At 38.0% G+C, this 25,395-nt stretch overlaps 1 protein-coding gene across 6 annotated transcripts in view; it reads left to right on the top strand.

Annotated features, from left to right (window-relative positions):
- Positions 1 to 25,395, top strand: part of AEBP2 (AE binding protein 2) — an 87,039-nt gene that overhangs the window by 34,282 nt on the left and 27,362 nt on the right. For 4 of the 6 annotated variants that reach the window (XM_073318705.2, XM_073318678.2, XM_073318687.2 and 1 more), the window contains exons 4-5: positions 9,338 to 9,524; positions 22,971 to 23,095. In XM_073318705.2, coding sequence (XP_073174806.2) covers positions 9,338 to 9,524; positions 22,971 to 23,095 — 312 coding nt within the window. Of the gene's footprint in view, positions 1 to 9,337; positions 9,525 to 22,970; positions 23,096 to 24,738; positions 25,342 to 25,395 lie in introns of all 6 variants that reach the window. The other 2 variants (XR_012155729.2, XR_012155726.2) reach the window with 1 other exon arrangement.

The raw sequence follows: 25,395 nt of genomic DNA, 5'->3' as shown, positions 1-25,395 counted from the left end.
GAGGAGCCAAACTTCACCCGGTTAAGGAGAATTTCATAATGTCTCTGCATGCTAGCCACTAGTGTTCATGATTGATTACCCAACTTTCTGTCTTGTCCCCACAAAGATCACTGAAGTTCATAGAAGTCCTACATGGTTCAGACATGATTCTCCTCAAAACCTTCTTGCCCCATGATGGGATCCAGAACATTGTGGATTTGGCAGGCAGGATTTGCCAGAGTAGGTATCAACAGGAACTGTGCTACTGATGTCACTGCTGAAGGCCAAAACAATGTATGGATTAGTCACGACACAAATGTGTATACTGCAAGACCATTCATGTGGCCACAGAGCCTTGTATGGCATTCAGGAAATGTACAACTTCCTAGCCTTGCTGACTTGGTGGCAGATCAAGGGTCAAACTACAGTTAGGCATGGACTTCTCCTAATCTCCAGTTACTCCAGTGGGATTGTGAACCCATGCAGAGAGACTGCACAATTGAAGTACTTGGTCTCTTCAGGTATTGCAGCAGCTTCATATTAATGTTATGGAGATGAGGGCTTCTTGAAAGCACAGTGGACTTTCAGAGAACTGACATTTGAGCCGCTGTGTTTCGTATAAGTGCTGAAAAAGAATCTCACTTCCTTTATTAGGAAGCCTTTCACACGTGAGATTGGGCTGTCCCCCACAGGACATTCCTAGTTGCCATTTACGTAGCACAAAAGGAAAACAAGATTGCAGATGTGCTTAATAAATGGGTAATGGATCTACCAAAATTAAGGGATAAGGATAGTTAGTGAATGAGAGCTTTTTTGGGTGGCACCAGAGAGATCTATTAGGTACATTCCAGAAGATTGAGCTGCCAATGTTCTATAGAAGGCACTGGGAAGAAATGCATTTCCACAGACTCTTGTCATAGCAAAAGTTCTGATCAAACTCAAGAGATTGAGTAATTCTATGACCCCCTCCCCCAATGCTTTGGTTTCACGTGGGTCCCAATCCCGTTAATGATAGTAGTGGCTAATCCCATCAGCATGAGACTTTGGCCATATTTTATCACAGAACTTGGGCACCTCTGTACATCCCAGCTTAAACTCTCTCTACTTGTTGGCATGGGTTTTACAGTTCAAGAGCTAAGTATTATTGTGGTGGAAATTAAGGTGATGTGTCTCTGAGAGTCCTGATTCAAATCCTTTTAGTTTTCTGAAGGCATCTCATAAGGATGAAAGATAATTGTGGAGATGCTAACTGATTTTTGTATCAGTCTTCACTACAGAAGATACTGTATGGGGTGGAAGGAGTCTTACACTGGACCTTCACATTTAGCTAATAAAGATGAGGCACTTCACGTTTAGCTAATAAAGATGAGGCACTGTCAGACTGAGATGGCAAGAAGACTTGCTGGAACAAATAAAATACTGCAGTTTAAAAAGACCTAATGGTACACATCCAAGAATGTAGTGGCTGAGTTGCAAACAAAAAATGTAGTCTAATTAAAATCGCATGGGCTCCTATAGCAGGCCTGGAAGGGTAGTCAGTGTTGTGCCTATCTTTATAGAAGGCATTAGGGTTGATTCTAGGAATTAGACCTTGGAGCTTTTCTTCAAGTCTAGGAAAACTGGTTGAAAAAAATCAGAGAATTCTAAAATGTGTGTGATAGGAACCAACTACCAGGGCTTTTACAAAAGAAAATTGTGCCTGTAGTCTATTAAAAGTAATTGAATGTATCTATAAAACAGCAATTAAAAAAACTGGTAGATATAAATGGTTTGGATTTTCAAAAATCCTTAAACTTAGTTGCTTTGTAAACTAATATGGAGTAAGAGGCAAAGTTTTATCTTGGATTAGAAACTGGCTAGAAGAAAACAAGGAACTGGAAAAAATAGTTCTCAACTTGGCAAAAGATTAAATAGAAGATTGAGGAACTTCAGAGGAGCAGATCAGAGTTAAGCCATATGTCTTGTTGACAAATGTAAGATAATGCATACTGGAAGGAATAGTTTGAACTGCTCATACACATTATTAGGTTCTAAATTAGCTATAGACTTGTCAGGAAAAAGAAATGGATGTATTGGGTATGTACACACTGCATGCTAAGCCTGGGCTCTGACTCAGGTTTGAGCCCACCCTCATCTGTCCACACGGGTATGACTCAGGGTAAGCAAGCACTCAGAATCCTCCTAGTGCTTCTGGTTGGTCAGAGCTAAGTCCTGGTGTATCTTGGGTTCATGTCCCATGTCATTTTGCAGTGTAGACTCAGTTCCAGCTGCAGAGCCAAGTCAGAAGGTCTGTGTAGTACAGTATGGATGCATTAGCACAACTGAGACTTGGGTCCAGCAATTGTAAACCCAGGTTTACAATGCAGTGTACACACTCAAGTGTGCAGGCTTGGAACCGAGTCCATAATTCTAGGTCCCACAGACCTGTGTGTACAATGTAGTGTAAACATCCATTGTGGACAGCTCAATGAAAATCTCTATTCCTTGTGAAGCAGTGCTCAAAAAAAAAAAAAGGCAAATAGTGTTGGGATTTATAAAGGATGAGGAAGAAAATAGTAATGAAACTATAACAGTATATACATCAATGGTACAGATTTGTCTGGAAAACTGTTCAATTCTGGTCAGTCTGTTTCAAAAAGGTTTCAGAGTAACAGCCATGTTAGTCTGTATTCGCAAAAAGAAAAGGAGTACTTGTGGCACCTTAGAGACTAACCAATTTATTTGAGCATGAGCTTTCGTGAGCTACAGTTCACTTCATCGGATGCATACCGTGGAAACTGCAGCAGACTTTATATACACACAGAGAATATGAAACAATACCTCCTCCCACCCCACTATCCACTGTCCAGTGGGGTGGGAGGAGGTATTGTTTCATATTCTCTGTGTGTATATAAAGTCTGCTGCAGTTTCCACGGTATGCATCCGATGAAGTGAGCTGTAGCTCACGAAAGCTCATGCTCAAATAAATTGGTTAGTCTCTAAGGTGCCACAAGTACTCCTTTTCTTGTTTCAAAAAGGGTAGAGTAAAAAAGGGGAGAAGAGCTACTATTGATTAGAAAGATTTCTTATGTGGAGAGGATGAAATGACTGTTTAGAGAGGAGACTAATAAACTGTAAAGAAGGTAAAGTGGGTACTCCTGTGCACCCTTTCTTTTAGTACAAGAAAAAGATGTGTTCATTAAATTGAAGGATAAGCTTAAAAGGGTGTGTGTGTGGGGGGAGGGAATGTATGAATCAAACTCTTAAAAAAACTAGTCTGGAATTTGTGATAGATACCGCTGAGGCATTCAGATGTGCTGGATTAGAAAAGACTTCAGCATTTATGTGGTTAATGAGAGTGTGCACCATTACATTAAATAGGATTAAAATATATATTTTTAAGAAGTATGTAAACCCTCATGCCAACCACTGAAGGTTTGTCTGCACTGCAATAGGGTGGCATGACTGCAGCGCCTATCGGTATACTCAAGCCAGCTTTGATGGAGCTAGTTATTAACAGTAGCAATGTAGCCACGATGGCATGGGCTAGTCACCTAAGTACAGTCCTGCTCAGGGCTGTGGGTATAGAGTTGGGTGTCTAGCTTACATGTTGTTCCCCGAAGATACACTGTATGTTTGAATGAATTCTTATTAGTACACCACTTTCCCCACAGAGTTGAGGATTATGTTAATGATGGGTATTTCTCTTTTAATTGATTATGGTTATGAAAGTGTTTTTGCTCCCTTAGGAAGGAACTGATGGAAGACTATGGCCAGCCTAGCTACATCATGAGTAGTATGAGATGCTTCCTTCAGTCAAGTGATTTAGATCTTTTGGGCTGTGGTAGTCCATAATTAATGGACTCCACACACACATGGAACCAAGGGTGGTAATTTGTTGGAGTACTTCTCTTCAGAGAGCTATAATTGCATATAACTGATTACCTCTTCCAGAAGAGAGACTGTCTGCCTTATACTTCCTTAGACTGTCCTGTTGTTTGCTTATCACAGACACGATTAATATTGAACTTTTAATGATCTCAGCCAGCCTGATCATTCCACAAAGTGGATTGTAGTGCTTATGAGACTGACTTGCAGTGTCCCTTTTTATGCCATATCCTGATAAAGCAAACAGAGAAAGGAAGTTGACCTGATTAAGCTGTTAGATGTACTAAACACTCTTAAAAAACAGTTTCCTCAACAAAATCAACAGGAATTTGACTCTTGCTGAAAGGATTCATATGCTTGGGAGAAGTGAGAAGTTCAAGGCAAGATGCAACAATTAATTATTGACTTAGAAAGGATTCAGTGAGATTTAATCTTGGAAATTATAACCCTGGATAGAAATATCCCTGTATGCAGGATTCCATATTGAGGACATTGTAACTATTTCTTCCCAGATAAAATGATTCCAGTGGGTGTATTGTGAGTTTCTTACATCTCTCTTGCACATGAAGGATATATAAAATATTAAGGCAGATTGCCTAAGCAGACTGATAATTGAGCAGTAACAGTGTTCAGATCTGTAGGATTTATGCAGATGACAGATGTTTGAAACATCAAGATTGGATTTATTTGCAAAATTTCACATTTGTTACTGTCAAAAAGAGACATCGTTTCATTGAAACTAATAGAAATACAAAGGCAACATAACTTTTTTTCAAACCATTAAGAGTCTCTTCTTTATTTGTTAGAGTCCCATCAAATTTAAATGTTGACCCAATATATCTGCTCTTTTCTTCCTAAAACCTGTAGGTAGTGTTCCATGTTTTCATCTTCCAGAATTGAGGTATGTCAATACCCAAGGGTTGGATTTTCAGAAGTGCTCAGCTTTAGACTAACTGTTCACCCTTGGAGTCAGAATTTAGGCCAGGGCTGAATGCTTCTAAAAATCCCACCCAAGCAGCATAGTCATTGTGGTACTTAGAATTATTTTAGGATTTAATAATGTCCTCTCAAAATAAATACAATGACTGAATTAAGTTTAGATTTTTAAATTTGGAGAAAAAAAGTTTTGTCTTTAAAACCTGACCATAGAAAGTAAGGTCTGGCTAAAATAAAAGCTCTGGTTTGCGAAGAGAGAACTTTTTTTATTCTTGACATAGGGTATTCTGTGAATCTGTAGGGGAATATTAAAAAGTATATTTTACATATTTCGATATAATTGGAATGGTTAACTGCTAAATGTTATACTCCCATCCACGTGCTGCTAGATATTAGAGGGGAACACATCTTGTTAGTCGGCAGTAAATTGGGAAGTTCTGAAAGAAGGAACAGGACCTGAATGTTTGAGATAAGATTGAGTTTTTGAAGTTATTTTAGCTGTTAAGTTGGCATTATTATAAAGGATAAAAAGTGCAGATTTTAACCAAAAACAAATGGCATAGTGAAAGCTTTTAAAGCTATAATTTTAGTGGATCAGGTGCTGGAATATTTACAAGTGTCACAGAGGGGAAAACCATTGTTTAGCATATTAATGAAAACAACTGTATGGTCAGAAAGAGTGCAGATTTCTTAAGAGAAATCTATGGTAGAATGTCTAGTTAAAACTTTTCAAAATGCAAGTTGGCACTGAGAGTTTGTATAGATACATCCTTTCTTATATATAAGCTATAATTCCAAAATAGCATTTATATTTAAAAGATTATAGCGATCTTTTGTTTTACTTCTTTACTACCTATTTCTTGCTTGTCCCTACCTATTCTGTAAATTAAATTCAATGTTCATTACTGCCCATTAGTAATGGTGGGTATGGGTACACTGGAGAAATTAAACTTCTTACATGTTAACTTATTTTCTCTTGAAGTAACATATCCACCAATCCGGACCCACCCTATGGTATTAACAAACAAAACCAAAAAAACCTTAGATCTGAGTTTCTGAAAGAGAGAGGTTTAAAGTTATGCATAATAGTTGAGTTTGATTTATCAGAGGTCTTCTAAAGCTGTATAAGTATTTGGTGGGAAGCTGATTGGATGGGATTTAAAGTCCAGAGATCCTGAAATGACAGCCTGAACTGCTCCTATATCTTTGGAGAGGAAGAGACATAACCCATTAGTAACGGATTGCTGGATATATTATTTTAGAGAAAAAAAGAAAAGAACAGGTAAGACATTTTTCTCTTCTATTTCTTCTTGACTACAAAGTGTTCTGTAGCATCTGTGGTATACTATATTCTTTTAATTAGCTGTAATAATATAATCAACTGTTGTCAAACTATGTTGCACAAGAAGACAAAGTAAAACAAATGGTCCTTATAAAAAATACTTTTGTATCTTGGTTACAGGCTCAATTGCTTAACTTATAAATTTTTGGGTGCTTTTTAGATGTAAACTGCACCTACTCAAGTATGTAAGTATGCTGTGTCAGTTATGACCTGGAAAAGAACTCAGTTTTGGATAGAGCAAGTGCTGATTTTTGTGGTGAAGCTTTTGAATATCTTGTGTGTGGTTGGAGAACTAGCAAGTTTTGACCAATTGTGTAATCCACCCAAACAGACTAGAAACACCACTGTGTCTTATGAACCTGCCTTCCAGAAACATGCCTGGTACACATTTATCTGGCATATTTGTAGAATGTATTACTGTTTCACTTTCATTTAATAAGTTTGTAATATTGTCATGCTTATAATATTCCTTTTTTTTTAGGGACTATTTTCTGAGCTCTTGCACACATTGCCAAGAGTGTGGCTTTAAATTTTGCAAGGAGTGTGGTTCTACTTTGGGTCAGGTTTTCTGCTTTGCTCCAATCTTGTCAGAGCTAATGGAGCTAGGAAGATTTCTAAGTGAAAGTTAAGTAGGCCGTGTAACACAACTTCAAGTGTCACCTAAAAACTATTTTTTTTGTCACCTAAAAACTGTTTTTTTAAATAAAGGCTAAATAGTAGAGAACCTCAAGTTTTATTTTAGTGACTTTGTTTCCTTTCATGAAGCCATCTTGTGTTCATGTAGAAGTCACCAGCTTCTAATGACTTCAGAACTACAGAAGAAACAATTTTTGCTAGAAATTATGCTTTCAGATAGGATGAAAACAACTTACTTCCGCTGGCACAAGTTCGTTGTGTTTTTTTTACATGACTAAACTCAGATTCTTAATTCACATCACTATGAATTCAGAGTAATTGAAGTCACGTTGGTGTTACTCCGGCTTTACAGTTGTGTAAATGATACTAGGATCCTGGACCACTGTGTTTAATTTGTCCACAGATGCACTTATTAGGTGCTTATATATGATTCGTAGGTTACAAAGCGAAAGGGATGATTGTGCTCATCTAGTCTGACCTCCTGTATATAACGAGTGTCTATAGAACTTTCACTAAATAATTCCTAAAGCATATTTTATAGAAAAATATCCAATCTTGATTTTAAAATTATGGTGGATTATCCATCACTAACAACCCTTAGTAAATTGTTCTAGTGGCTGATTACTCACTGTTAGAAATTTATGCCTGATTTCCAGTCTGAATTTGTCTGTCTTCAGCTTCCAGCCATTGGATCATGTTATACCTTCTCTGCTAGCTTGAATGGCCCAGTATTAGGTATTTGTTCCCAATTTAGATACTTACAGATTGTAATCAAGTCACCCCTCAACCTTCTCTTTGTTAAAATAAATAGATTGAGCTCCTTGAGTCTGTCACTGGGAGGCATGTTTTCTAATCATTTAATCATTCTTGTGGATCTTCTGAGAGCCCTCTCCAAATTATCAACATCCTTCTTGAATTGTGAGCACCAGAAATGGGCACAGTATTCCAATAGCAGTCATAGCAGTACCAAATAGAGAAATAAAATTTCCTTTCCTATTCAAAATTCCCTTATTTATCCATCCCAGGATCATGTTAGCTCTTTTGGCCACAGCATAACATTGGGAGCTCATGTTCAGCTGATTACCCAAATCTTTTTCTGAGTCACTGCTTCCCAGAATAGAGTTGCCCATTGTGTGATCATGGCCTGCATTCTCTATTCCACAGCTCAGAATGGCTCAGTTAGGAATGAGGGAGCAGAATATGCTAAGTGGTAGCCCCATCTCCTCCCTTCATTCAGCCCATATGAGGAGGAGGTTTGTGGTTTTATTTCTTGGTCTGCACATGGCTGTCATTACATGCAGAGTTACAGCCTCCCCAATTCCTCCAACCGCTGCAGTGCCTGACTATCAAGGATGTTTTCATAAGTGAGATGGGAAATAAGAGGATGCAGCCCAAACTCAAAACAACAAAGTGATAGTAGCGAGGGAGAGAGAAATAAGAGCACATTGTTTCATTTTGGGGCAGTGATATTTTAGTTCCTTTCAGCTACTAGTACAGTTAACTATCACCGTTGCTTGGAATGGGAGCTGAAAAAATTAATATTACATTCTCTCTCACATCCATTCTTATCCCAGAAGGAGCGTCAGACTCTTTTTTCTCCTACTTCCATTTTCAAGTGTGTGGCCCTGGAGGGAAGGTTTCCCTCCCCAGCTCCTAATCAAAGTGAAATTAAAATATTTTGTCAATGAACTAAAACTAATTAAAATTAAGACAAATATTGAATTTTATTGTTGAAACATTGTTTTATGATTTACCATTTGTCGAATTGTTTCATATAACCAGATATGAGAACACTGACTATATCCATAATTCTTTTGTTTATGACCAGGAGATTTCTTGGTCTCGTCTTGTTTTTCTGTTTTGTTTTCCGTCATTATCTTTTGATTATGCATTTTCTCAAAAAATTTGCTAGAGTAACCTTACCAGGCCAAAATAACTGAGGTACTTAAAATTTGTAAGATATGTATTACAGTATCTTTAAAAAATAAGCGTCCTTTATTAATAGTATAGTACTTCACAGTAAGTGTTAAGCTCAAAAACTACTTTTTAAAAACAGTCTCAAACTATGAATTGTCACAAGGAAGGGCAGAAGAGGTAGATGTAAGAGAACATTATATTTGATAGGTAAATAAGGTTGTAAAATAATTGCAGAGTAGAGCTAGTTCATGAATGGAGGGTTTTGAAAAAGGGGTAAGTTTGAATTGAAAGGGGAAATGTAATTGAGGAGGAGAGTGTATGGATCTGCTTCTTGCAACAAGAGCTGTAGGTACAGTGTCTAAGGTTTTTCTCTGAGCTTTGAGAGAACTTTTTTTATTCTGTACAGTAATCTGTTTCACTGGAAAAATATGTGACACAAATTAGGATGGGAATTTGTATCAGAGTTTTTCTGTTCTTGGATAGAATTTCGTGCACTTTGAGAACTTGAATTGATTGCTTCTAATTTGTTGGAATTCAAGTAAGAAAAGGTAAACTAAAAAAACTAAACTATAACAAATCAATTCTGTGCAGACTATCTGCCATTTGAATGAATGCCACAAATAGTCCCCAATATTCTCTTGTCATTTTGTTTCCCTTTAGTGTGTGGTTGGTGGATGCAATGCCAGTTTTGCATCTCAGGGAGGGCTGGCTCGTCATGTGCCCACGCACTTCAGCCAGCAGAACTCTTCAAAAGTTGCCAGCCAGCCAAAGGCCAAAGAGGAATCTCCTTCTAAAGCAGGAATGAATAAAAGAAGGAAGTTAAAGAACAAAAGACGACGCTCATTACGTAAGTGTATGAGTTGTACTGATTTTTTTACCTCCATTGACAGTATTATCTTCTTTTCCCCTTTTCCTTCCGCCATGTCATCTCTCCATGCTCCCAGCTGCATATTGGAGATCCCTTTCCAATGAAACTCAGAGAAGCCTAGGATATATTTGCCAGGCAGTGAGGCTGCAATAAGCATTGTTGTGCAGAGGAGCTGTTGGGAAAGATTTTTCTGATACAAAAATTAACCTGTTATATGTAGCTATTGGGTGGGGAGAAAAGAAACCAGTTTTATGAAGTGATCTATAAAACCTTACAAAGTTTAAATACATTTATTGAAATGACAACTGATCACTTTTTACACATAAAAATAAAGGTTGAAAAATCAAAGGAAATCACTCTGAATAACAATCTCCATTATTTCTGGTTTGAAGAACGAGTTCAGCTCAAAACTAAAAAGAATGATCATGTTTTCAGCATTTGGTCTGAAAGTACTGATGGCTCCACGGTCCAGTATGAAAATGTGGTGTAAACTAAAGGACTTGATCAGCTGCAAATCAAAACCAATGTTTTCTTTCTGCTATGTTGTGTGTTTAATTTGCATTTGAAGCACTTTCAACCAATGAAGACTTAACAGGAGCTTCTGGATCTTGCCAAAACTTTCATGACAAAAGCTAGGCATCTCAAAATAAATAACTGCACTTTAAGAGATGCTGAGCCCTACAGCTCATTTGAAGTCAAAATATGATTTAGGTGGCTGACTTTAAGTATCCAAATTGGAAAGTATTGATTCTTGTGTCAAAAAAAACTATTCTAAATTGGCGGTATGCACTTCTTATTTATATTTGATTGAACATGATTGAGTCATAAGAGTTGAGTCAGGGCTTCCTCAGTTAAAGCTGTGACAGAGCTCTTTGCCAGCATCAGGTTATCTACATCCTTTGAGATTTACACACCTACAATATGAATATATTGCTGAATTTTTCTACAGCTACTCTGTAAAGAATACATACTCTGTATGTAATGGGGAAGGAAATGGAAAAAAATCTGTAAAGTTGTAGGTGGTGGTAGGAGTTACACACACATCATTCAGAGTGACCTAGGAAATTAATATGAGTGGAAGATGCTAAAATGAGATTATCTTGGAGAAATGCAATTTAATAAATCTGAAGTAAAAGAATCTGATGCAGATTAATCAGGGAGAAACTAGGAATGGACAGTAAGGAACAGTACTCACTGGGAGATGGACTAGATGACCTAATAGGTCTTTTAATTTTTCTAGACTCTATGATTCAAAATCTGATACTCTTCCTTTTTTTAGCAGGTGTTTTGTGTATATGTGTTGCTTGGATAATTTTAGTTAATATGCCATTTTGTCTAATGTTTCATAGACAATGTGTAAAATATTTACTTTTTTTTCCCCCTCTTGACATTGCTTAAGAAATTCTTCCTTACAGGACTTCACGCAAAGTATTGTTCTGTTGCAGTTCTCTTCAGCGTGCTGACATCCTGTAGCTCTTTAATTTCTATACATGTGGCTTCATGAGTAACTTTTTCTTTTGAAGTAAATAATATTCACAGTTCGTACTCTTTGGTTACATACCTGTCTCTCTTATTACTTTGTAATTTGCTTCACTTTACTGTCAAAATTAAGTTCAATATAGAAAGAGATCTGACAGTTGCCATGAGCACTTTCTTGCTCCATGCAACAAAGTTGTTTGAATGACTTTACCGTAAGGAAAAATTCCCATCTAACTGAGTTGAGGATAGATTCCTATAATGAACTTCTCCAAAGGCCATATAACCAAGAAGTTTATCCGAAGCTGATAACACTTTCACAAAATGCTACGTATAGGTATCTTGTCTTAAAACTTTATCCATGGGTTGCAAATCTTGTTAGGTTCTGAAATCAGACTCCTTAACAGGACAAACATAATTCTGTTTGTCTTTGTTTCTTCAAAAGTAGTGGGCCTAAAGTTAGGCATCTAAGGCAGTGATACTCAGACCTCAGTCAGTTTAGGAGTCAACTTAGTGATCAGCATTACCCAAAAGAGCCACAGTAATGTGAATTCATTGTTTTATTTACTGTTTGTATATGTAGTAGAATTTGGCTCCTGAACCACTGAGGTCTGAGCATTACTGCTTTAGATGCCTAACTTTAGTTACACTACATTTGAAGAAACTGTAAGGCAAGTAGAATATATAATTAATTAATTCTCACAGCAAAATGACTGACCAGGTATTCTGCAGTTGGTTAATAACATAGTAAAAGAATCCTGATTGGTTAATAACTTAAAGTGGTTAATAATTAAATCAGTGTTTTAATATCATGTGCTGCAAAGAGCCGCAGGAGACACATTGAAGAGCCACCTGCGGCTCCCGAGCCTCAGTCTGAGTATTGCTGATCTAAGGTCTGGTCTCACTTAAAAGTTAGGTTGACATAGCTACTGCATTCCGGGGTGTGGATTTTTCACACCTCTGAGTTCTGTAGTTCAGATGATCTAACCCCCAGTGTAGATGCTGCAGGTGGACGGAAGAATTCTTTCATCGAACTATCTATAGCTGCTTCCTTTCCTGCATCAAAGGAAAAACCCCTTTTCATCGCTGTAGAAAGTGTCTATGCTACTGTGCTAGTGTGGCACAGTTGCAGCCGTGTCGTCATGCTGCTGTAGTGCCCATAATGTAGGCGTAGCCCAGATCTGTATTTAAGTACTTGAAGGAGTGGCCTGACTTTCAGAGGTGCTGAGCAGCTCAGGTTAGAATAAGTTATTGATTAAACAAATTCTGAAATATCATAACATACAATTTGCTAAAATCATCCAGAAAAAATAAATTCCTAAAGTTTGTCACTTCCCCACCAACCTTCCAACTTCCTTTTTCATTAACTGAAGAAAGTACTTATTTCCCTCCTACTCTGAGGAGTGAATTCTGTGTACCTAGTTACAGTTTATAACTCCGGCAATAACTTTTTGTTATTGAGAAGTAAGTGTGTCTGACGAAAATACTTACTAGCTATTGATTGTTTATACATGATTACACTGAAAATATCCTCTTATATACATCTAGAAAAGTCAGAGTAAAGAGATCAGATTCTCTGCTCAAACCCGAGGTTCTCAGTGGAGGGTATTAACACAGAATAGGTTACCATGAATGTTTAGGTGGCAAAAGCAAGATCTTACTTAATTTACTAGAATATAAACAGTTTATTCTTCATGTTCATATTTTGCTGGTCTTTAACTAGTTTGTATTTTGTCTTCCTTTTCATAAACACTGTGTATATTTTTTCAGTTGCTTGTAATAGGTGTATATGGCTTTAAAAATAATTGGTAATGAAAGATTAGATATTGTGCGAAATTGAATCTAGTATTTTTTGACAATGTGATTTTTTTTCTTTTTCTCTTGCTGTAGACACCTTCCTAGCTGATTGCATAAGCAGTCAGATGGAGACTTGCTGACCTTGTTACTATAAGTGCTATCAAAATTGACACTCATGCTCACAATTATAATAATTCTGTTCTGTGTAGCCTCAGATTCTCTGTTCCCAATACATTTGGAGGCATCCATCCATCCATACTTATTGAAAGTGATTCTCAACTTTGTACCATGACCCTAAAGTGTGTCTTCATATTTGCTACAGAATCTAAGCTTCTTCAGTTGCTTGTCTATATATATTCTGCTTGTGGTGTGCCTACACCCCATGCACTCAATTGGAATATTTGGTCCAGTAGTGCCTGTTGAGACCGTGCCTGTACCAGGGAGAGCCCCCACCCCTTCCAAAGGCATAAAGGGTGGAGCAGGGCCAGCCATCCCTCAGTTCCTTCTCATCACCCATGACTGAGAGCAGTTTCCCTGTCTCTTGCACTTGTGGTCCTTAAACTGGAATTTTTGTATATAGTTACATTCTTAGGGCTTGTCCACACAGTGGTGTAATGAATTCTACAAGGGTGTGATTTCTAAAGTGCACTAACGTGCATTAATTGTTCCGTGTAGTCCCTGCTGGCATGCCTTAATGTAGTGCTGTTTGAAACAGTAATTTGTAAAGGCCTGGTCTACACTAAAAAGTTAGTTTTAGTCCTGTGGCTCAGGGAAGTGAAAAATCCATACCTCTGAGTGGCATAGGTAACATGACCTAACCCTGGGTGTAGACAGCACTATGTTGACAGAAGAATTCTTCCATCCATCTAGCTAGCATCTCTTGGGGAGGTGAATTATCTGTGCCGATGGGAGAACCCTTCCCACTGGCATAGGTAGTGTCTACACTGTAGTGTTTCAAGTGCAGACAAGTCCGAAAGCACACAAATAAATCTTTAGTGCTCATCAGCAGAGACTGTGTGGACCCACTGATGTGTAACACATTAATGCACTTTAGAAATCACACCCCCATAATTCGTGTTACCCCACTAATATTACTCAAGTCCCTAATATACTTTAGTAGTTAGGATAGTATTTTTATTAGGTTTTAGTTTGGGTTAACTATTTCTAGCTATTTGTTTACCAGTACCAGGTGGTCAACTTCATGGCTGACCAAAAATCTCCTGGTTTTTAATATTGCTGTTTGTGTGGCACAGCTATACTATTCAGTGATTGACATTATTATTTTTTCTTGTGAGGGACATATCACTGAGAAATAATTTGTTTTTCACTTGTTCTCCAGACAAACCCTAATAGCCTGGGGTGCATGTGTGACATACCCAGGGTACAATCTATGCTGATGAACAGTTGTCACCTTGGCCCTCTTACCTGCGGTTCCCTTTACGCTGCTTTGTGCTGTAGCTGCCACTCCTGGTCTGCACTCACACAGCCTACAGCATGTAAGTCACTCCCAGCTACATTGTATGAGTTCTGCAGCCAGCCACTTCTTGAGCCACACTGCAGGATGACAACAGCATGCTACCAATCCCAGACTTTCCCTGAAATGTACATCTTGTACTGCTCAGCTTTCTCCTGGACAGTACAAGTTCATATCAAGTCCATCATTTTATTAATATAAAATGACATGCACAAATCCTGTTATCCCAAATGGAATTTCACAAACACTTCAATTCAAACACAGATTAAGATAAAACAACTTTATTAACTACAGAGAGAGAGATTTTAAGTGAATACAAGTAGTGAGGCATGAAAGAATTGTTCACAAGAAAAATAAGTGACCAGCTAGAGTAAATTCAAAGCAGTCTCTCTCACCACCTGTTTCAGCAGTCCTATTGGCTGAACTTCTTTCAGTCAAGATACCTCCTCCAGTCCAATGCTGTTTTCTTTGTTCTTCAGGTGTCATGAATGCTGTTCCTTTTATAGTCCTCTCCCTCCTTTGAGAGGCTTCTCCAGCAGGGAGCCAGGCAATCCTCCTCGTCAGAAACTCTATGCTGTTTCTTTGCTAAGATGTAGACTTTCATCCATGTCCCTTTTCCTGCCAATGAATGGCCATGTAAGCAGGTGATGGCCTGTTTGATCTTGTTTACACCTGACTGAGGTGTCAGTTTGCCCTTTGTCTCTGAGGAAGTAGTTTGGCTACTCCCAGAATTTGAATGTGTTTCAGTAACACCATACAGCGGAATCTCATAACTTGAAATTCAACGTTGCAACACATATTTTGCCAGGACAACATTGACCAGTGAATTATGGGTTTTCAAATAAGATCTCCCAAGGCATACTTTGTACCAAGTGTGGAAGGGGTGAATTCAGGGGTACAGACCATCAAAATGTGCTTGAACATTTATTCTTTTAGATAAATAAATGAGACCTTCCTTGGATAAGGGCAGACAAGAATCTTCTGGCTCCGAGCAGTACTCTTCCGAAAGTACCCCGGTAGGCACTGGCTCTTCAAGTTTCAAGGCTCCTGCTTCTTCGCAAAAGCATTCCTAGACTGTTCCAGCTGTCACGTCTTCCTCAGGAGATGAAAAGGGTAGGGGACAGCACCACTCCCCTAAGGAGCACAGATGTGGTCCCAGGGACCTAGCAAAAGAAAGAGGGGAAAGTCTCGTCTTTCCTTTCAGATGAGGATTGCTTATGTAATGGGGGATTTAACTGTATCGGTACTGCCAGAGTCACCTTTATTGTCTTCCATAGTGAAAATATCTGCCACAATACAAACTGCTATGATACCAGGGACGTCTTTGTCGCTAGTAAAGAATTTTCTTTCCTTAGGCCGTCAAACTTCTGCTAGCTCTGCTCCTCCACTACATGTGGAGGAATTGTACTGCTTCTCTCTCGAATCATCATGGTGGGGAGTCACCACATACTCACCTAGGCCACAATCTTATGACTCCTACTTTTCAGACGGGGATTCCAGAACGAGGAGTCATAGTAGGCACATGGAATGTAGGGAGAGACCCACTTCTTGGTATCCCTCACTCTGGCTACCCACTAATTACCCGTATGGTTCTCATTCCCGGCCATACCGGTCACCTTGAACATGTGTCATTATCAGGAAGCCCTGCTTCTATTTTTGATTCAAATCCAGATCCCTCTTGACAGAAATCCAGGTACAACAGCAACCACCTTATAGCTCTCCTGTATAGAACTTAAGAATTCACATGTTTATGAGGAGGAGCAGCATTATTGTGCTAAAGTTGCTCCTGCAGGCATATCTTCATCACCAAGTGAAGTTGATGTATCTTACACTTCTCTCCCTGTTGTGTATAGGACTTTTTCTAAATCTTCTTTGAATGGTGGCAGAGATGCCGAAAATACCAAGAGAGGTTGTGCGAGAAAAGGCATACAACATTTTTGGACATATTGCACTCCTCTCTGCCTGAACCTTCACTGTGCCTGTGAATGAAGGTCATCATACGCCAACCTCTATTCCACCATATTCTGAAAAAGCCGATACAGTATACAAAGTCCATTCTTCAGACTTTTAGTATTTCTGCATGCACCCAACACCTGGGTCACGGATGGTTGCTCCAGCTCAGGAAAAGATAAGGCAGCAGCATTCAAAAACTACACCGAAAGAGGAGCCGCCGAAACTCTTTGTCAGAAAAGGTTATTAATGTGCTAGTCGTCGTCTTAGAAAGGAGAGGCTAATAATTAGTATGAAAGTGGGCACAAAGTGTCTGACTTCCTTGATAAAGGAGACACCCCCCCGCCCCCAAAAGATTAAAATATCTAACTTCAGAAGAACAACTCATTGCGTGCACCTCTTTATAAGCAGTAATCAATGCTTCAGATACTGCAGCTATGTCAGTGGCAATAGCCATTTCTTTGAAATATACCATGGCTACTATCTTCTGGTATTCTCAGAGAAGTTCAGAATGCAATAGAAGATTTTCTTTTTGATGGAAATTAAATTGCATCACCCAAACTGATAATGGTCTACTTTCACTAAATGATTTTAGGGCTGTGCTCAGATCTTGGGCATTTACATCTTTCTGCCCAGGAGGAAGCAGTTTAGGTACAAACCTTATTCAAGACAAGCTCCTGCTTCCTCCTGTCAGTCGTACCACCGAATTGTCCGGAAGGAAATAAAAGTTTCATAGAAGACCCTCCTCTGCTGCTACTGTGACTTCATTGAATCACATGCCAACTTAAAACAGTTTTCCATCTAGAGCTGTTGGGAACCTCATCTAAGGTTTCGTTTACACTGCACGTCACTTGTGGCAGCATGTAGTGTTTGTGAAGTTCACAGAAAAGCAGGTTGCGTCCACACTGCAGTGTGTAGCTGCATATGTCAATGAAAGGTTGTGACTGAGTGGATGCAGCTGGGAAAGGCTCGGCAGTGGGTATCTGCCAGAACCTTTCTCCGCTGCCTCCCCCCTGCTGCTGGAGTCTTTCACTGTGGCAGGGAAAGACTGAGAGCAGGACATTACGCTGCTAAAAACAGCAGCATAGATGAGGGTGGGGTGAGGTACTGTTTGGGTGGGTAAAGAGTACATACCTACAGGTTTCAGAGACGTCTGTATTCTACTCGCCTAAGCAGTGCTTTACTGTCCATACTGCTATTTATATCCTTGTTAAGGAAGCATGTAGTGGATATACTGTACATGTCTCCAAAAGGGGTGTGGAATGTAGGCATACCTTAAAATATCCCTATTCCCAAGTCAAAAGCAGTTGATTTTATTTTCAAGAAGCTTGGAACAATGTTACCGCAGTCCAGTGAGTCCTAGAAATTATAATTGAAAAAGGTTACTCAGCTCAGTTTCAAGCACTTCTAAACCCCATCAATCTTCCTTTTCCCTTCTCAGGGACCCTTCTCACCAGAGATTGTTGAATCAAGAGGTGGAACCCCTTCTTACACTGGGAACAATGGAAGGAGTTAATCTTCTGTTTAGAGGGAAGGGTTTTTATTCTCATTAACTTAGTCCCTAAGAAGAGAGTAGGGTGGTGGCATATTCTGCATTTGTGACAGCTAAATGCCTTAATTTGTTTTTTCAATTTCAGTGTGGCCCCTCTGGCCTCAGTTATCCTTATGTTAGATTCTCAGGATTGGACTGCAGCTCTTGATTTCCAGACCACATATTTTCATATATTGATCCATCCAGCTCACAAGAAATACTTAAGATTTGTAGTTGGAACATCACACTACCACTACAGAGAACTGCCTTTGTCATTAACCCCAAGAGTCTTTGTCTGTCACAGGAACAGCACATTTAAGGAGTCAAGGTATTATAGTTTTATTCATGACTACTGTCCAATTCAGGAAAACTCTCCTCAGCAAGTCAGACACCATACATCACATTCTTAAGCTTTTCACCTCTCTGGGTTCAAGATCAACAAAGAGAAATCCTCTTCAGTGCAAACTCAAACAGAATTTGTAGGAGCTGTTCTAAACCCAACAGCAGTGAGAGTATACTTAACCCAAAACTGATGTAAGTCAGACCTTGTCAGTTACAGACAAATGAACAGATAGATGACTGTGAGGACTGGTCTAAAAATGTTAGGCCACGTGGCATTGTGTTCATTTGTGACTCAGTATCCCACACATCACCGTTGTTGTTTGCAAGTCTAGTTCAAGTCCACCTATCACCCAAGCAGACGCCTTCCTCTGCAGCGTGGGGCTTGGGTCACTTGCTGGAGGATTCTCTGCACCTTGAAGTCTTTAAACCATGATTTGAGGACTTCAGTAGCTCAGACATAAGTTAGGGGTTTGTTACAGGAGTTGGTGGGTGAGATTCCGTGGCCTGCGTTGTGCAGGAGGTCAGACTAGATGATCATAATGGTCCCTTCTGACCTTCAAGTCTATGATTCTATGATCTTGAACATGTGGCAGTTGAGATTCCACAAGAAATGCTATTATGTTTAAATTGGTGGAAGAATCTAGATCAAGTTTGCAAAGGCATTCCATTTTCTCCACTTCTACCCCCAAAGATGATAGTAGTAAATGCTTCTAGTTTGTGATGGGGAGCTCATCTTTTCCATCACAGGATCTGTGGTCATGTGCACAGATTCACTTGTACTTCCATATATTAGAACTCAAAGTGATCCGCTTGGCATGTATGATGCTTTTTCCTTTCTTTCAAGGCAAGACCGTTTATAATAGTCAGTACCACGACAGTGGTTTATGTAAACAGACAGTGAGGAGCTGCTTGGCTGTGGAAATGGTACACTGAACACCAAGTTATAATCATTGCTCTCTGACAGGATTACAGGATAAGTTGGCAGATGGTCTGAGCAGGTACAGACACTCATGTTCAGTAAAGGATTTCCTCATTCAAAGAGTAGTCCGGTGCTGTGATCAGCCAGACATAGACTTGTTTGTCACAGAAAATAACAGTCAAACCTACTGTTTGAGTGGGTCAGAACCCAGAATTCCAAGCTCATACATTTTTCATACCATCAACTGGGGTGTGATATATGCACGCCTACCCTTTTTTTTAAACAAGGCTTTTGAGAAAAATCAAACAAGAGTCTTGATAATAGAGCTGGACAGGAAACAGTTTTCCCGTCCCATGATGATCTTTGAGATTTAAAAAAAAAAAAAATTCCCACCCTGAAACAGGACAAAAAGTCAATGTCAAAAGTTTTCGTGAACCAAAAATAAATAAAATAGAAACATGGTTTGAGTTAATCAAAACGTTTTGTTTTTTTTTTATTTATTTTTCACCATTTTTGTTTGTAATTAGCTTAAATTTTGAACCTGCTCAAAATGACTTCCTGGATTTTTGTTTAGAAAATGTTTAAAAAATGTTGCAACAAAACATTTTGGCAGCTTCAGATGGGGCGGGGGGTAGAAGAAATAGATGGAACCAACCTTTTCCTGCAAATAATTTGTTTTGACAAATTCACATTTTCCAGGGGAAAAAATGTTTTGTCAAAATATTCCCGACCAGCTCTATGCGGTACTGATTTTATTAGTACCAGCGAGGCCCAGACAGTACTGATACACAGACTGGCTGAAACTTTCCAGACGTCCTCCAGAAACGTCAGTGTCTATGAACATGATTTCTCAGGACAGTTGGAAGTGTTCATCCAGATCTGGCATCTCTGCATCTTATGGCCTGGATGTTGAGTGGCTAACTGATTCTGAGAAACCTAGCCTCAGAGATGTACAAAACATTTTGATATGAAGTAGAAAAGATTAAAAAATATTGGATATACCATTTGAATTTTTTTCCCCTGGATCCAAATGGTGTTATCCTGTAGCTGCTATGAACTGGTTCCATTGCTATAGAGATGGTTTACTGGAGCAGAGGGTCCTGCCCAGGCCTTGGAGGAAATTCCTAAAACAGAACATGGTTACTCAGGCTATGCACTGTGACCAGGCTTCAAGTGTAGCTTACAACCCTTGTTTCATGCTACTTGCAGATTCAGGAAGGGGACTGCATTGGTTTATGTTTGAGTCATAGTTGGAAAAGGTGTATTTGTAACTCAAAAGCTCAAAATTTAACTTTTTAAGAATGAAAGCTTAGATTCCGTAGAGACTGTTAAGCCACCCCATTCACCAGAGAAAGTCTTACTCGCCACTGGTGAGTGGATTTGTCAAGTACTGAATGGTAACTTATTTTTTTAATATAATAGAATTATTGCTTAGATCTATTTTTATATGAGTGTCATATGGCACAATGAACTTTTAAAAAATGATATATGATAGCATTTGGATCATTGGAGTAATGAATCCAAGATACTGGATTAGAGAAGAAAGAAGCTGGTTTGAGGTTATGGGTGGAAAAAGGTTGAGAATCCCTGCAGTTGTGGAAGCTTAAAAGTGTTACGCCAAATCAAGCCTTCATAGTGCTAATACAAATACCACACTTGCCTGAGAGTATTACTGTACATGTTTTATTCATACAAAAATGTTTTTATGGTTGTATTATGAACAAGGAAAATTAGTATTAAGGCTATTTGGGGTGCAAGGCCATGGCTTTGTGTTAAAACAAAGGTACATTTTGCATCCATTACAACTCTGACAGAATAAAGTCTTAGTATAAAAAATGGTAGCTTCAGTAGCCTCTTGTGGCCAGGCCTACAATTTTAGGTTATCTGATTTCAGCAGGAGAGCATTTACAACTGAGGTGATTGCCCAGTTTGCACTATTGATTTCTGAGAGAATAAGGCACAACATGTGAAAACCAATGTCTAAGCAGTAATTGGTCCTAAGAGTGTAGAAAATAGTTTTTTCCAGTAGAATTTTTATAATTGTTCTTAAATATTTGATAATTAGTCTTTTTTTTTTTTGAGGGGGGAAAAGAGTAGAAGTTGTTTAAAAACTTAAATAATTTTCAATTTATATGGTGATGTAGCCCATGCTATAATATTTGCTTTTCTTATGAGCTAACCTTTACTTTATCTTTCAGTAGAGATGGAAAATTTAATTAAATGCAGGGTTAAACTGTTAAAATTTTCACATGAAATTAAAGGATTATTTTTTTAAAATTGTCACTAGTACAGCAAAACTTAACATTATGTACTTTAATATGATATTTATGTATGCTAGGTAAAGCCTAAAGTATTTTTAACAGAATACGATGAGAATATGTACTTTTAATTGCAATTACCATTTAATTAGATGCAATTTTCTGCTTTTCTTAAAAATAGCTTAGATGTAACAATTTTCCGTTAACCCCGCAAATCACATACTATAGCAACCTTTTACTCCTAGTTCTTGAAGTGTTTGCAACTAAGGTCCACCTCTAGCCAAAAAACAAACAAAAGTCTTTAATACCTGAGAGAAATCAGTTCTGTTGGTTCACCAACCTTCAGCTCACAAACCAATGACTGTACAGTACCAGAAGGATGTTAATACCACTTCACCTAAAACTGTAAGTTAAAACTTAAGGTCTGATGGAATGGTTGGAGCACAACTGGCAAGTGTTCATTTTTGTTTTAATATCAAAAATTTGTTTATTATCAAACAATAGAAAATGAAGTACTGCACAATGTAAAAACTGGCTTTTTAAAAAAAAAAAAAAAAACGTAGTTGATAGCCAGTACACCAGTGTTAATTTTGCCTTAGTCCTTTGTGCTTTGATTTAAAAGCATCTGATAAATACATGGATTTTAAAAAAATATATACCCTCAGTCTACTTTTAGATATAATGGTCCACAGATAAACCCTCTGGTTTGGGAATCAGAATTTCTTGTCATTTACTGATTTTCTTACCCTGTCAGTATAGTTGAAATGCTGTTTAAACTTGATGTGTGTTCCTCTGCAGCCCTAAAAAAGATTGACTGAAACAACACTCCATATAGAATAGTGTAGTCAGTCTGTCTGTGTTTGAAACAATTGGAGTAACAGTGGGTAAACTTTAGTTGTAATTTAGTTAGGCCTCTAGTGAGATTCCACTTCCTGGATTCCCCTGGGCCTGCTGGAGTATCATGCAATTTGTCTACCATTGCTATTTTAGTGTGTTGTAAGTATGAGGAGTTCCCTTTTTAAATAATACTTTGAATTAAGTCATAGCAGCAGTAATGAAACTAGTTGGACAGCACTTCAGGGTGCTTTGGAGAATTAGGTTTGCAAATATATTCATTGCAGTGCTGGGAAGCATTCCAATATTTCTTTTGCCATACATTTGGATTCCCAGTTGTTAAAAAGGAGTTGATCTGTTTGGAGTGTGAGCAGTAGAACTCCGTTTTTATTTTTTTATTTTAGAAGAGTGCAATACTTCTGGGAAGCTGTATTCTTCAGTAAATCCATCATAAAATCCTTGCTCTTAATACTGAAGGTTTAAAAAAGAATAGTATGTACTCCAGCAGTGTAAAAGCAAAAGGATTTAAAACAGTAAGGTTTAGTGCACATATTGATGCTGTGCTGGGACTTTAAAGTGAAAGTTTTAAAAATAAATTTTTCTGAGCAAACTTGAAAGGCAAACTTGATAGCCAGTTTTATGAGTCAGTCCCTCTTCTTCTTTTTTTTTTTTAGCCAAATTAATTTTTACATCATATTGACAAGATACGATGCTCACTGACTTGTATAAGTAACTGACTTATTAATGACATTTCCCAGCCTTTTGGTGTATATATAAAGTATTTGCAGGTATTTGAATGCTTGCGATATCTTGGAATTTAACAGTAAGGATTTTTTTTTTCCAGCAAGACCACATGATTTCTTTGATGCACAAACACTGGATGCCATACGACATCGAGCCATCTGCTTCAACCTCTCAGCTCATATAGAAAGTTTAGGAAAAGGCCATAGTGTTGTATTTCATAGTACTGTAAGTATTATGTTGTTTCCTCCTTCATATTTGCATTTGTGTATCTGAAAGTGTAATGGCTACAGTGGTATTATTCTAATTCTCACCTTAGTGAAGATTTTGTTGTTAATATTTTTGCACGTGGAATATTATTAATAGGGAATTTTAGCTTATTATTAAAAACAAGGAAATGGAGGAATTTAATTTTTAAGGTATGTTGGCAGTTATTTCCAGTAATCCCAGTTTTGTGCCCTAGGTTTGAGAGATCCAGTTTTGTGCCCTTGGTTTGGGCAATATCTTACAGTAGATATGTAGTGATGAAAATTCTAATTTCAAGGTGTTTTCTCAATCAAAACTCATTTCATTGGCTTCGTAGTATGAGTTCATGTTAGTATGTGGGATATTTAGGGCTTACTATTAAAAAAATTCAAAAAAAGGATACTAGAGTGAGAATAGTTGAAAATATACTTATCAAGAATGATTAACAAAGTCCTATAAAGTATGTGTGCTTGTTTTGTTTATGTATGGTACTATTGGTGGACTGATTGGGACGTCCAACCATGATCTACATCAAGGTCTTTTTTTCGTTATAAAGTTATGGCCAAGATAAGTATCTTAATCAAAATTCACTGTAATATTTTTAGTATTGTATTTTAGATTTCCTACTAAGAATATGTAGATGGACAGGACTGATATTAATATACACTCATGCAGAGGTCAGCATGGTTCACTTCAGAAAATTGTGTGATAGTGTTCCATCAGTGATGAAATATAGGGATCAGAATGGCTCCCCTCTCTAATGGCTCCCTCCTTCCTCCCCCCCCCCCCCCCCCCGTACAAACTGACCTTTTGGAGGTGGGGGCTTCCTTCTTTTCCTCAAGTCTGCCATTCATGAGATGGTGGGTAGGTGGGGCACTGACTAGATCCCAAGGCCATTAGTCACTTAGGTCATAGTCAACTTAAATACCCATAGATATTAGCCTGGCTCTCATTAACACAGAATTTCAAATTTGTCACATGCAGTTTGGCAAATGGTGCTACCGCCCACATACACAGGACATCTTCAAATAGGGGTGGGAATGGGAATTGTAATCTATGAGAGCCTTTTACGCCAAAGGAAGAAAAAATCCAAAAGAAAATGGACTTGGCTCCTGGAAACTAAGTGGAACAAAATGGAGTCAGCACAATGCAGTATTGCATATGATGAATGTCTTTGCAGTGGGAGAAAATTAGAAGTCTTTTCTAGGGTGAAAAATCTGGGAATAGTGGTTATAGATTTGATGACTCACTCCTTACTGAACGCACTCCTTTTGTACATTTTTGAGCCTATTCCTCTGTAAGCAGGATAAGTTAGACAGTTGGGGTACTATTTCATTAATAAGACTACATACTAAAGTTTTTGTGTAGTATATAATAAATTCTTGTCAAATATGAGATGGTTTGCTTTGAATATCACTGTTTTAAAACTATAGAGATTATTTCAAATGTTAGATCTTTGGTGATATAACTTTATCAAAATGGAATTCTTCGAGCAAGATTTTTGTGATAAAACTTTACCTATCTTCCTATCTGACTAGGCTGTTTGGCTATAGTGGTTGCTGCTTACTTTGACTAGATGCTTCCATGTTTACATTCTTCCTATTTTTTTTCTTTTCTAAACTCAGAATTGGTTACTGTCATCTTTGTTGTTGGCATGTGGACTCTCTTCATAATTGAGCTAAGTAGAAAACACGAGATATCACATTCTGTTTACCTATCAGTAATAGATTCTAATCTCTGTTCAAACCTGCAATTTGTAGTTTGTCTGCCTCAGATGTTGCTTTCTCAAGATGATGTTTTTTTCATTTATGACTAGCTTTGAAATTGGTAGAATTACTTCCTTTTGGAATATTTGAAGGCTGAGCCACTTCTCCCACGAGAGATTTCTGGCTTCCAATAGACTTCAGCTTTGTGAAACTTCTCCTTTGAACACAACTAGTGTTACACAGAAATTGTGGGAAAAGTATACTGTTTTGAATGTTAATATACATTTTCCCATCTCTTTGGGTATTTGTATTTTCTCTGCAGGCAAGTTAGAAGTATAAAAATAATTACTATATCTTCTGGGTTTATTTCAGAGTTCTGTTTCTTGCTGGTTCCACTTATCACAGACCATTCCAAAGATGTTTAAAAATGTGAAATCAATAATGTAATTGCAATGGAATGCAGGAAGTTCAGTTGTTGCCAATTTTTTTTTGAAGGTGGGGTTTTTCTGCTCTCCAGAAGAGGTCAGCAGATTACCATTTATCTATAATTAACCTTTCTGATTCCTAACTGGAAAG

The sequence above is a fragment of the Lepidochelys kempii genome, chromosome 1 (assembly GCF_965140285.1).
Source record: "Lepidochelys kempii isolate rLepKem1 chromosome 1, rLepKem1.hap1, whole genome shotgun sequence".
Classification (NCBI taxonomy): domain Eukaryota; kingdom Metazoa; phylum Chordata; order Testudines; family Cheloniidae; genus Lepidochelys; species Lepidochelys kempii.
The sequence above is the reverse complement of the archived record's forward strand: the minus strand, read 5'-3'. Positions and strand labels throughout refer to the sequence as shown.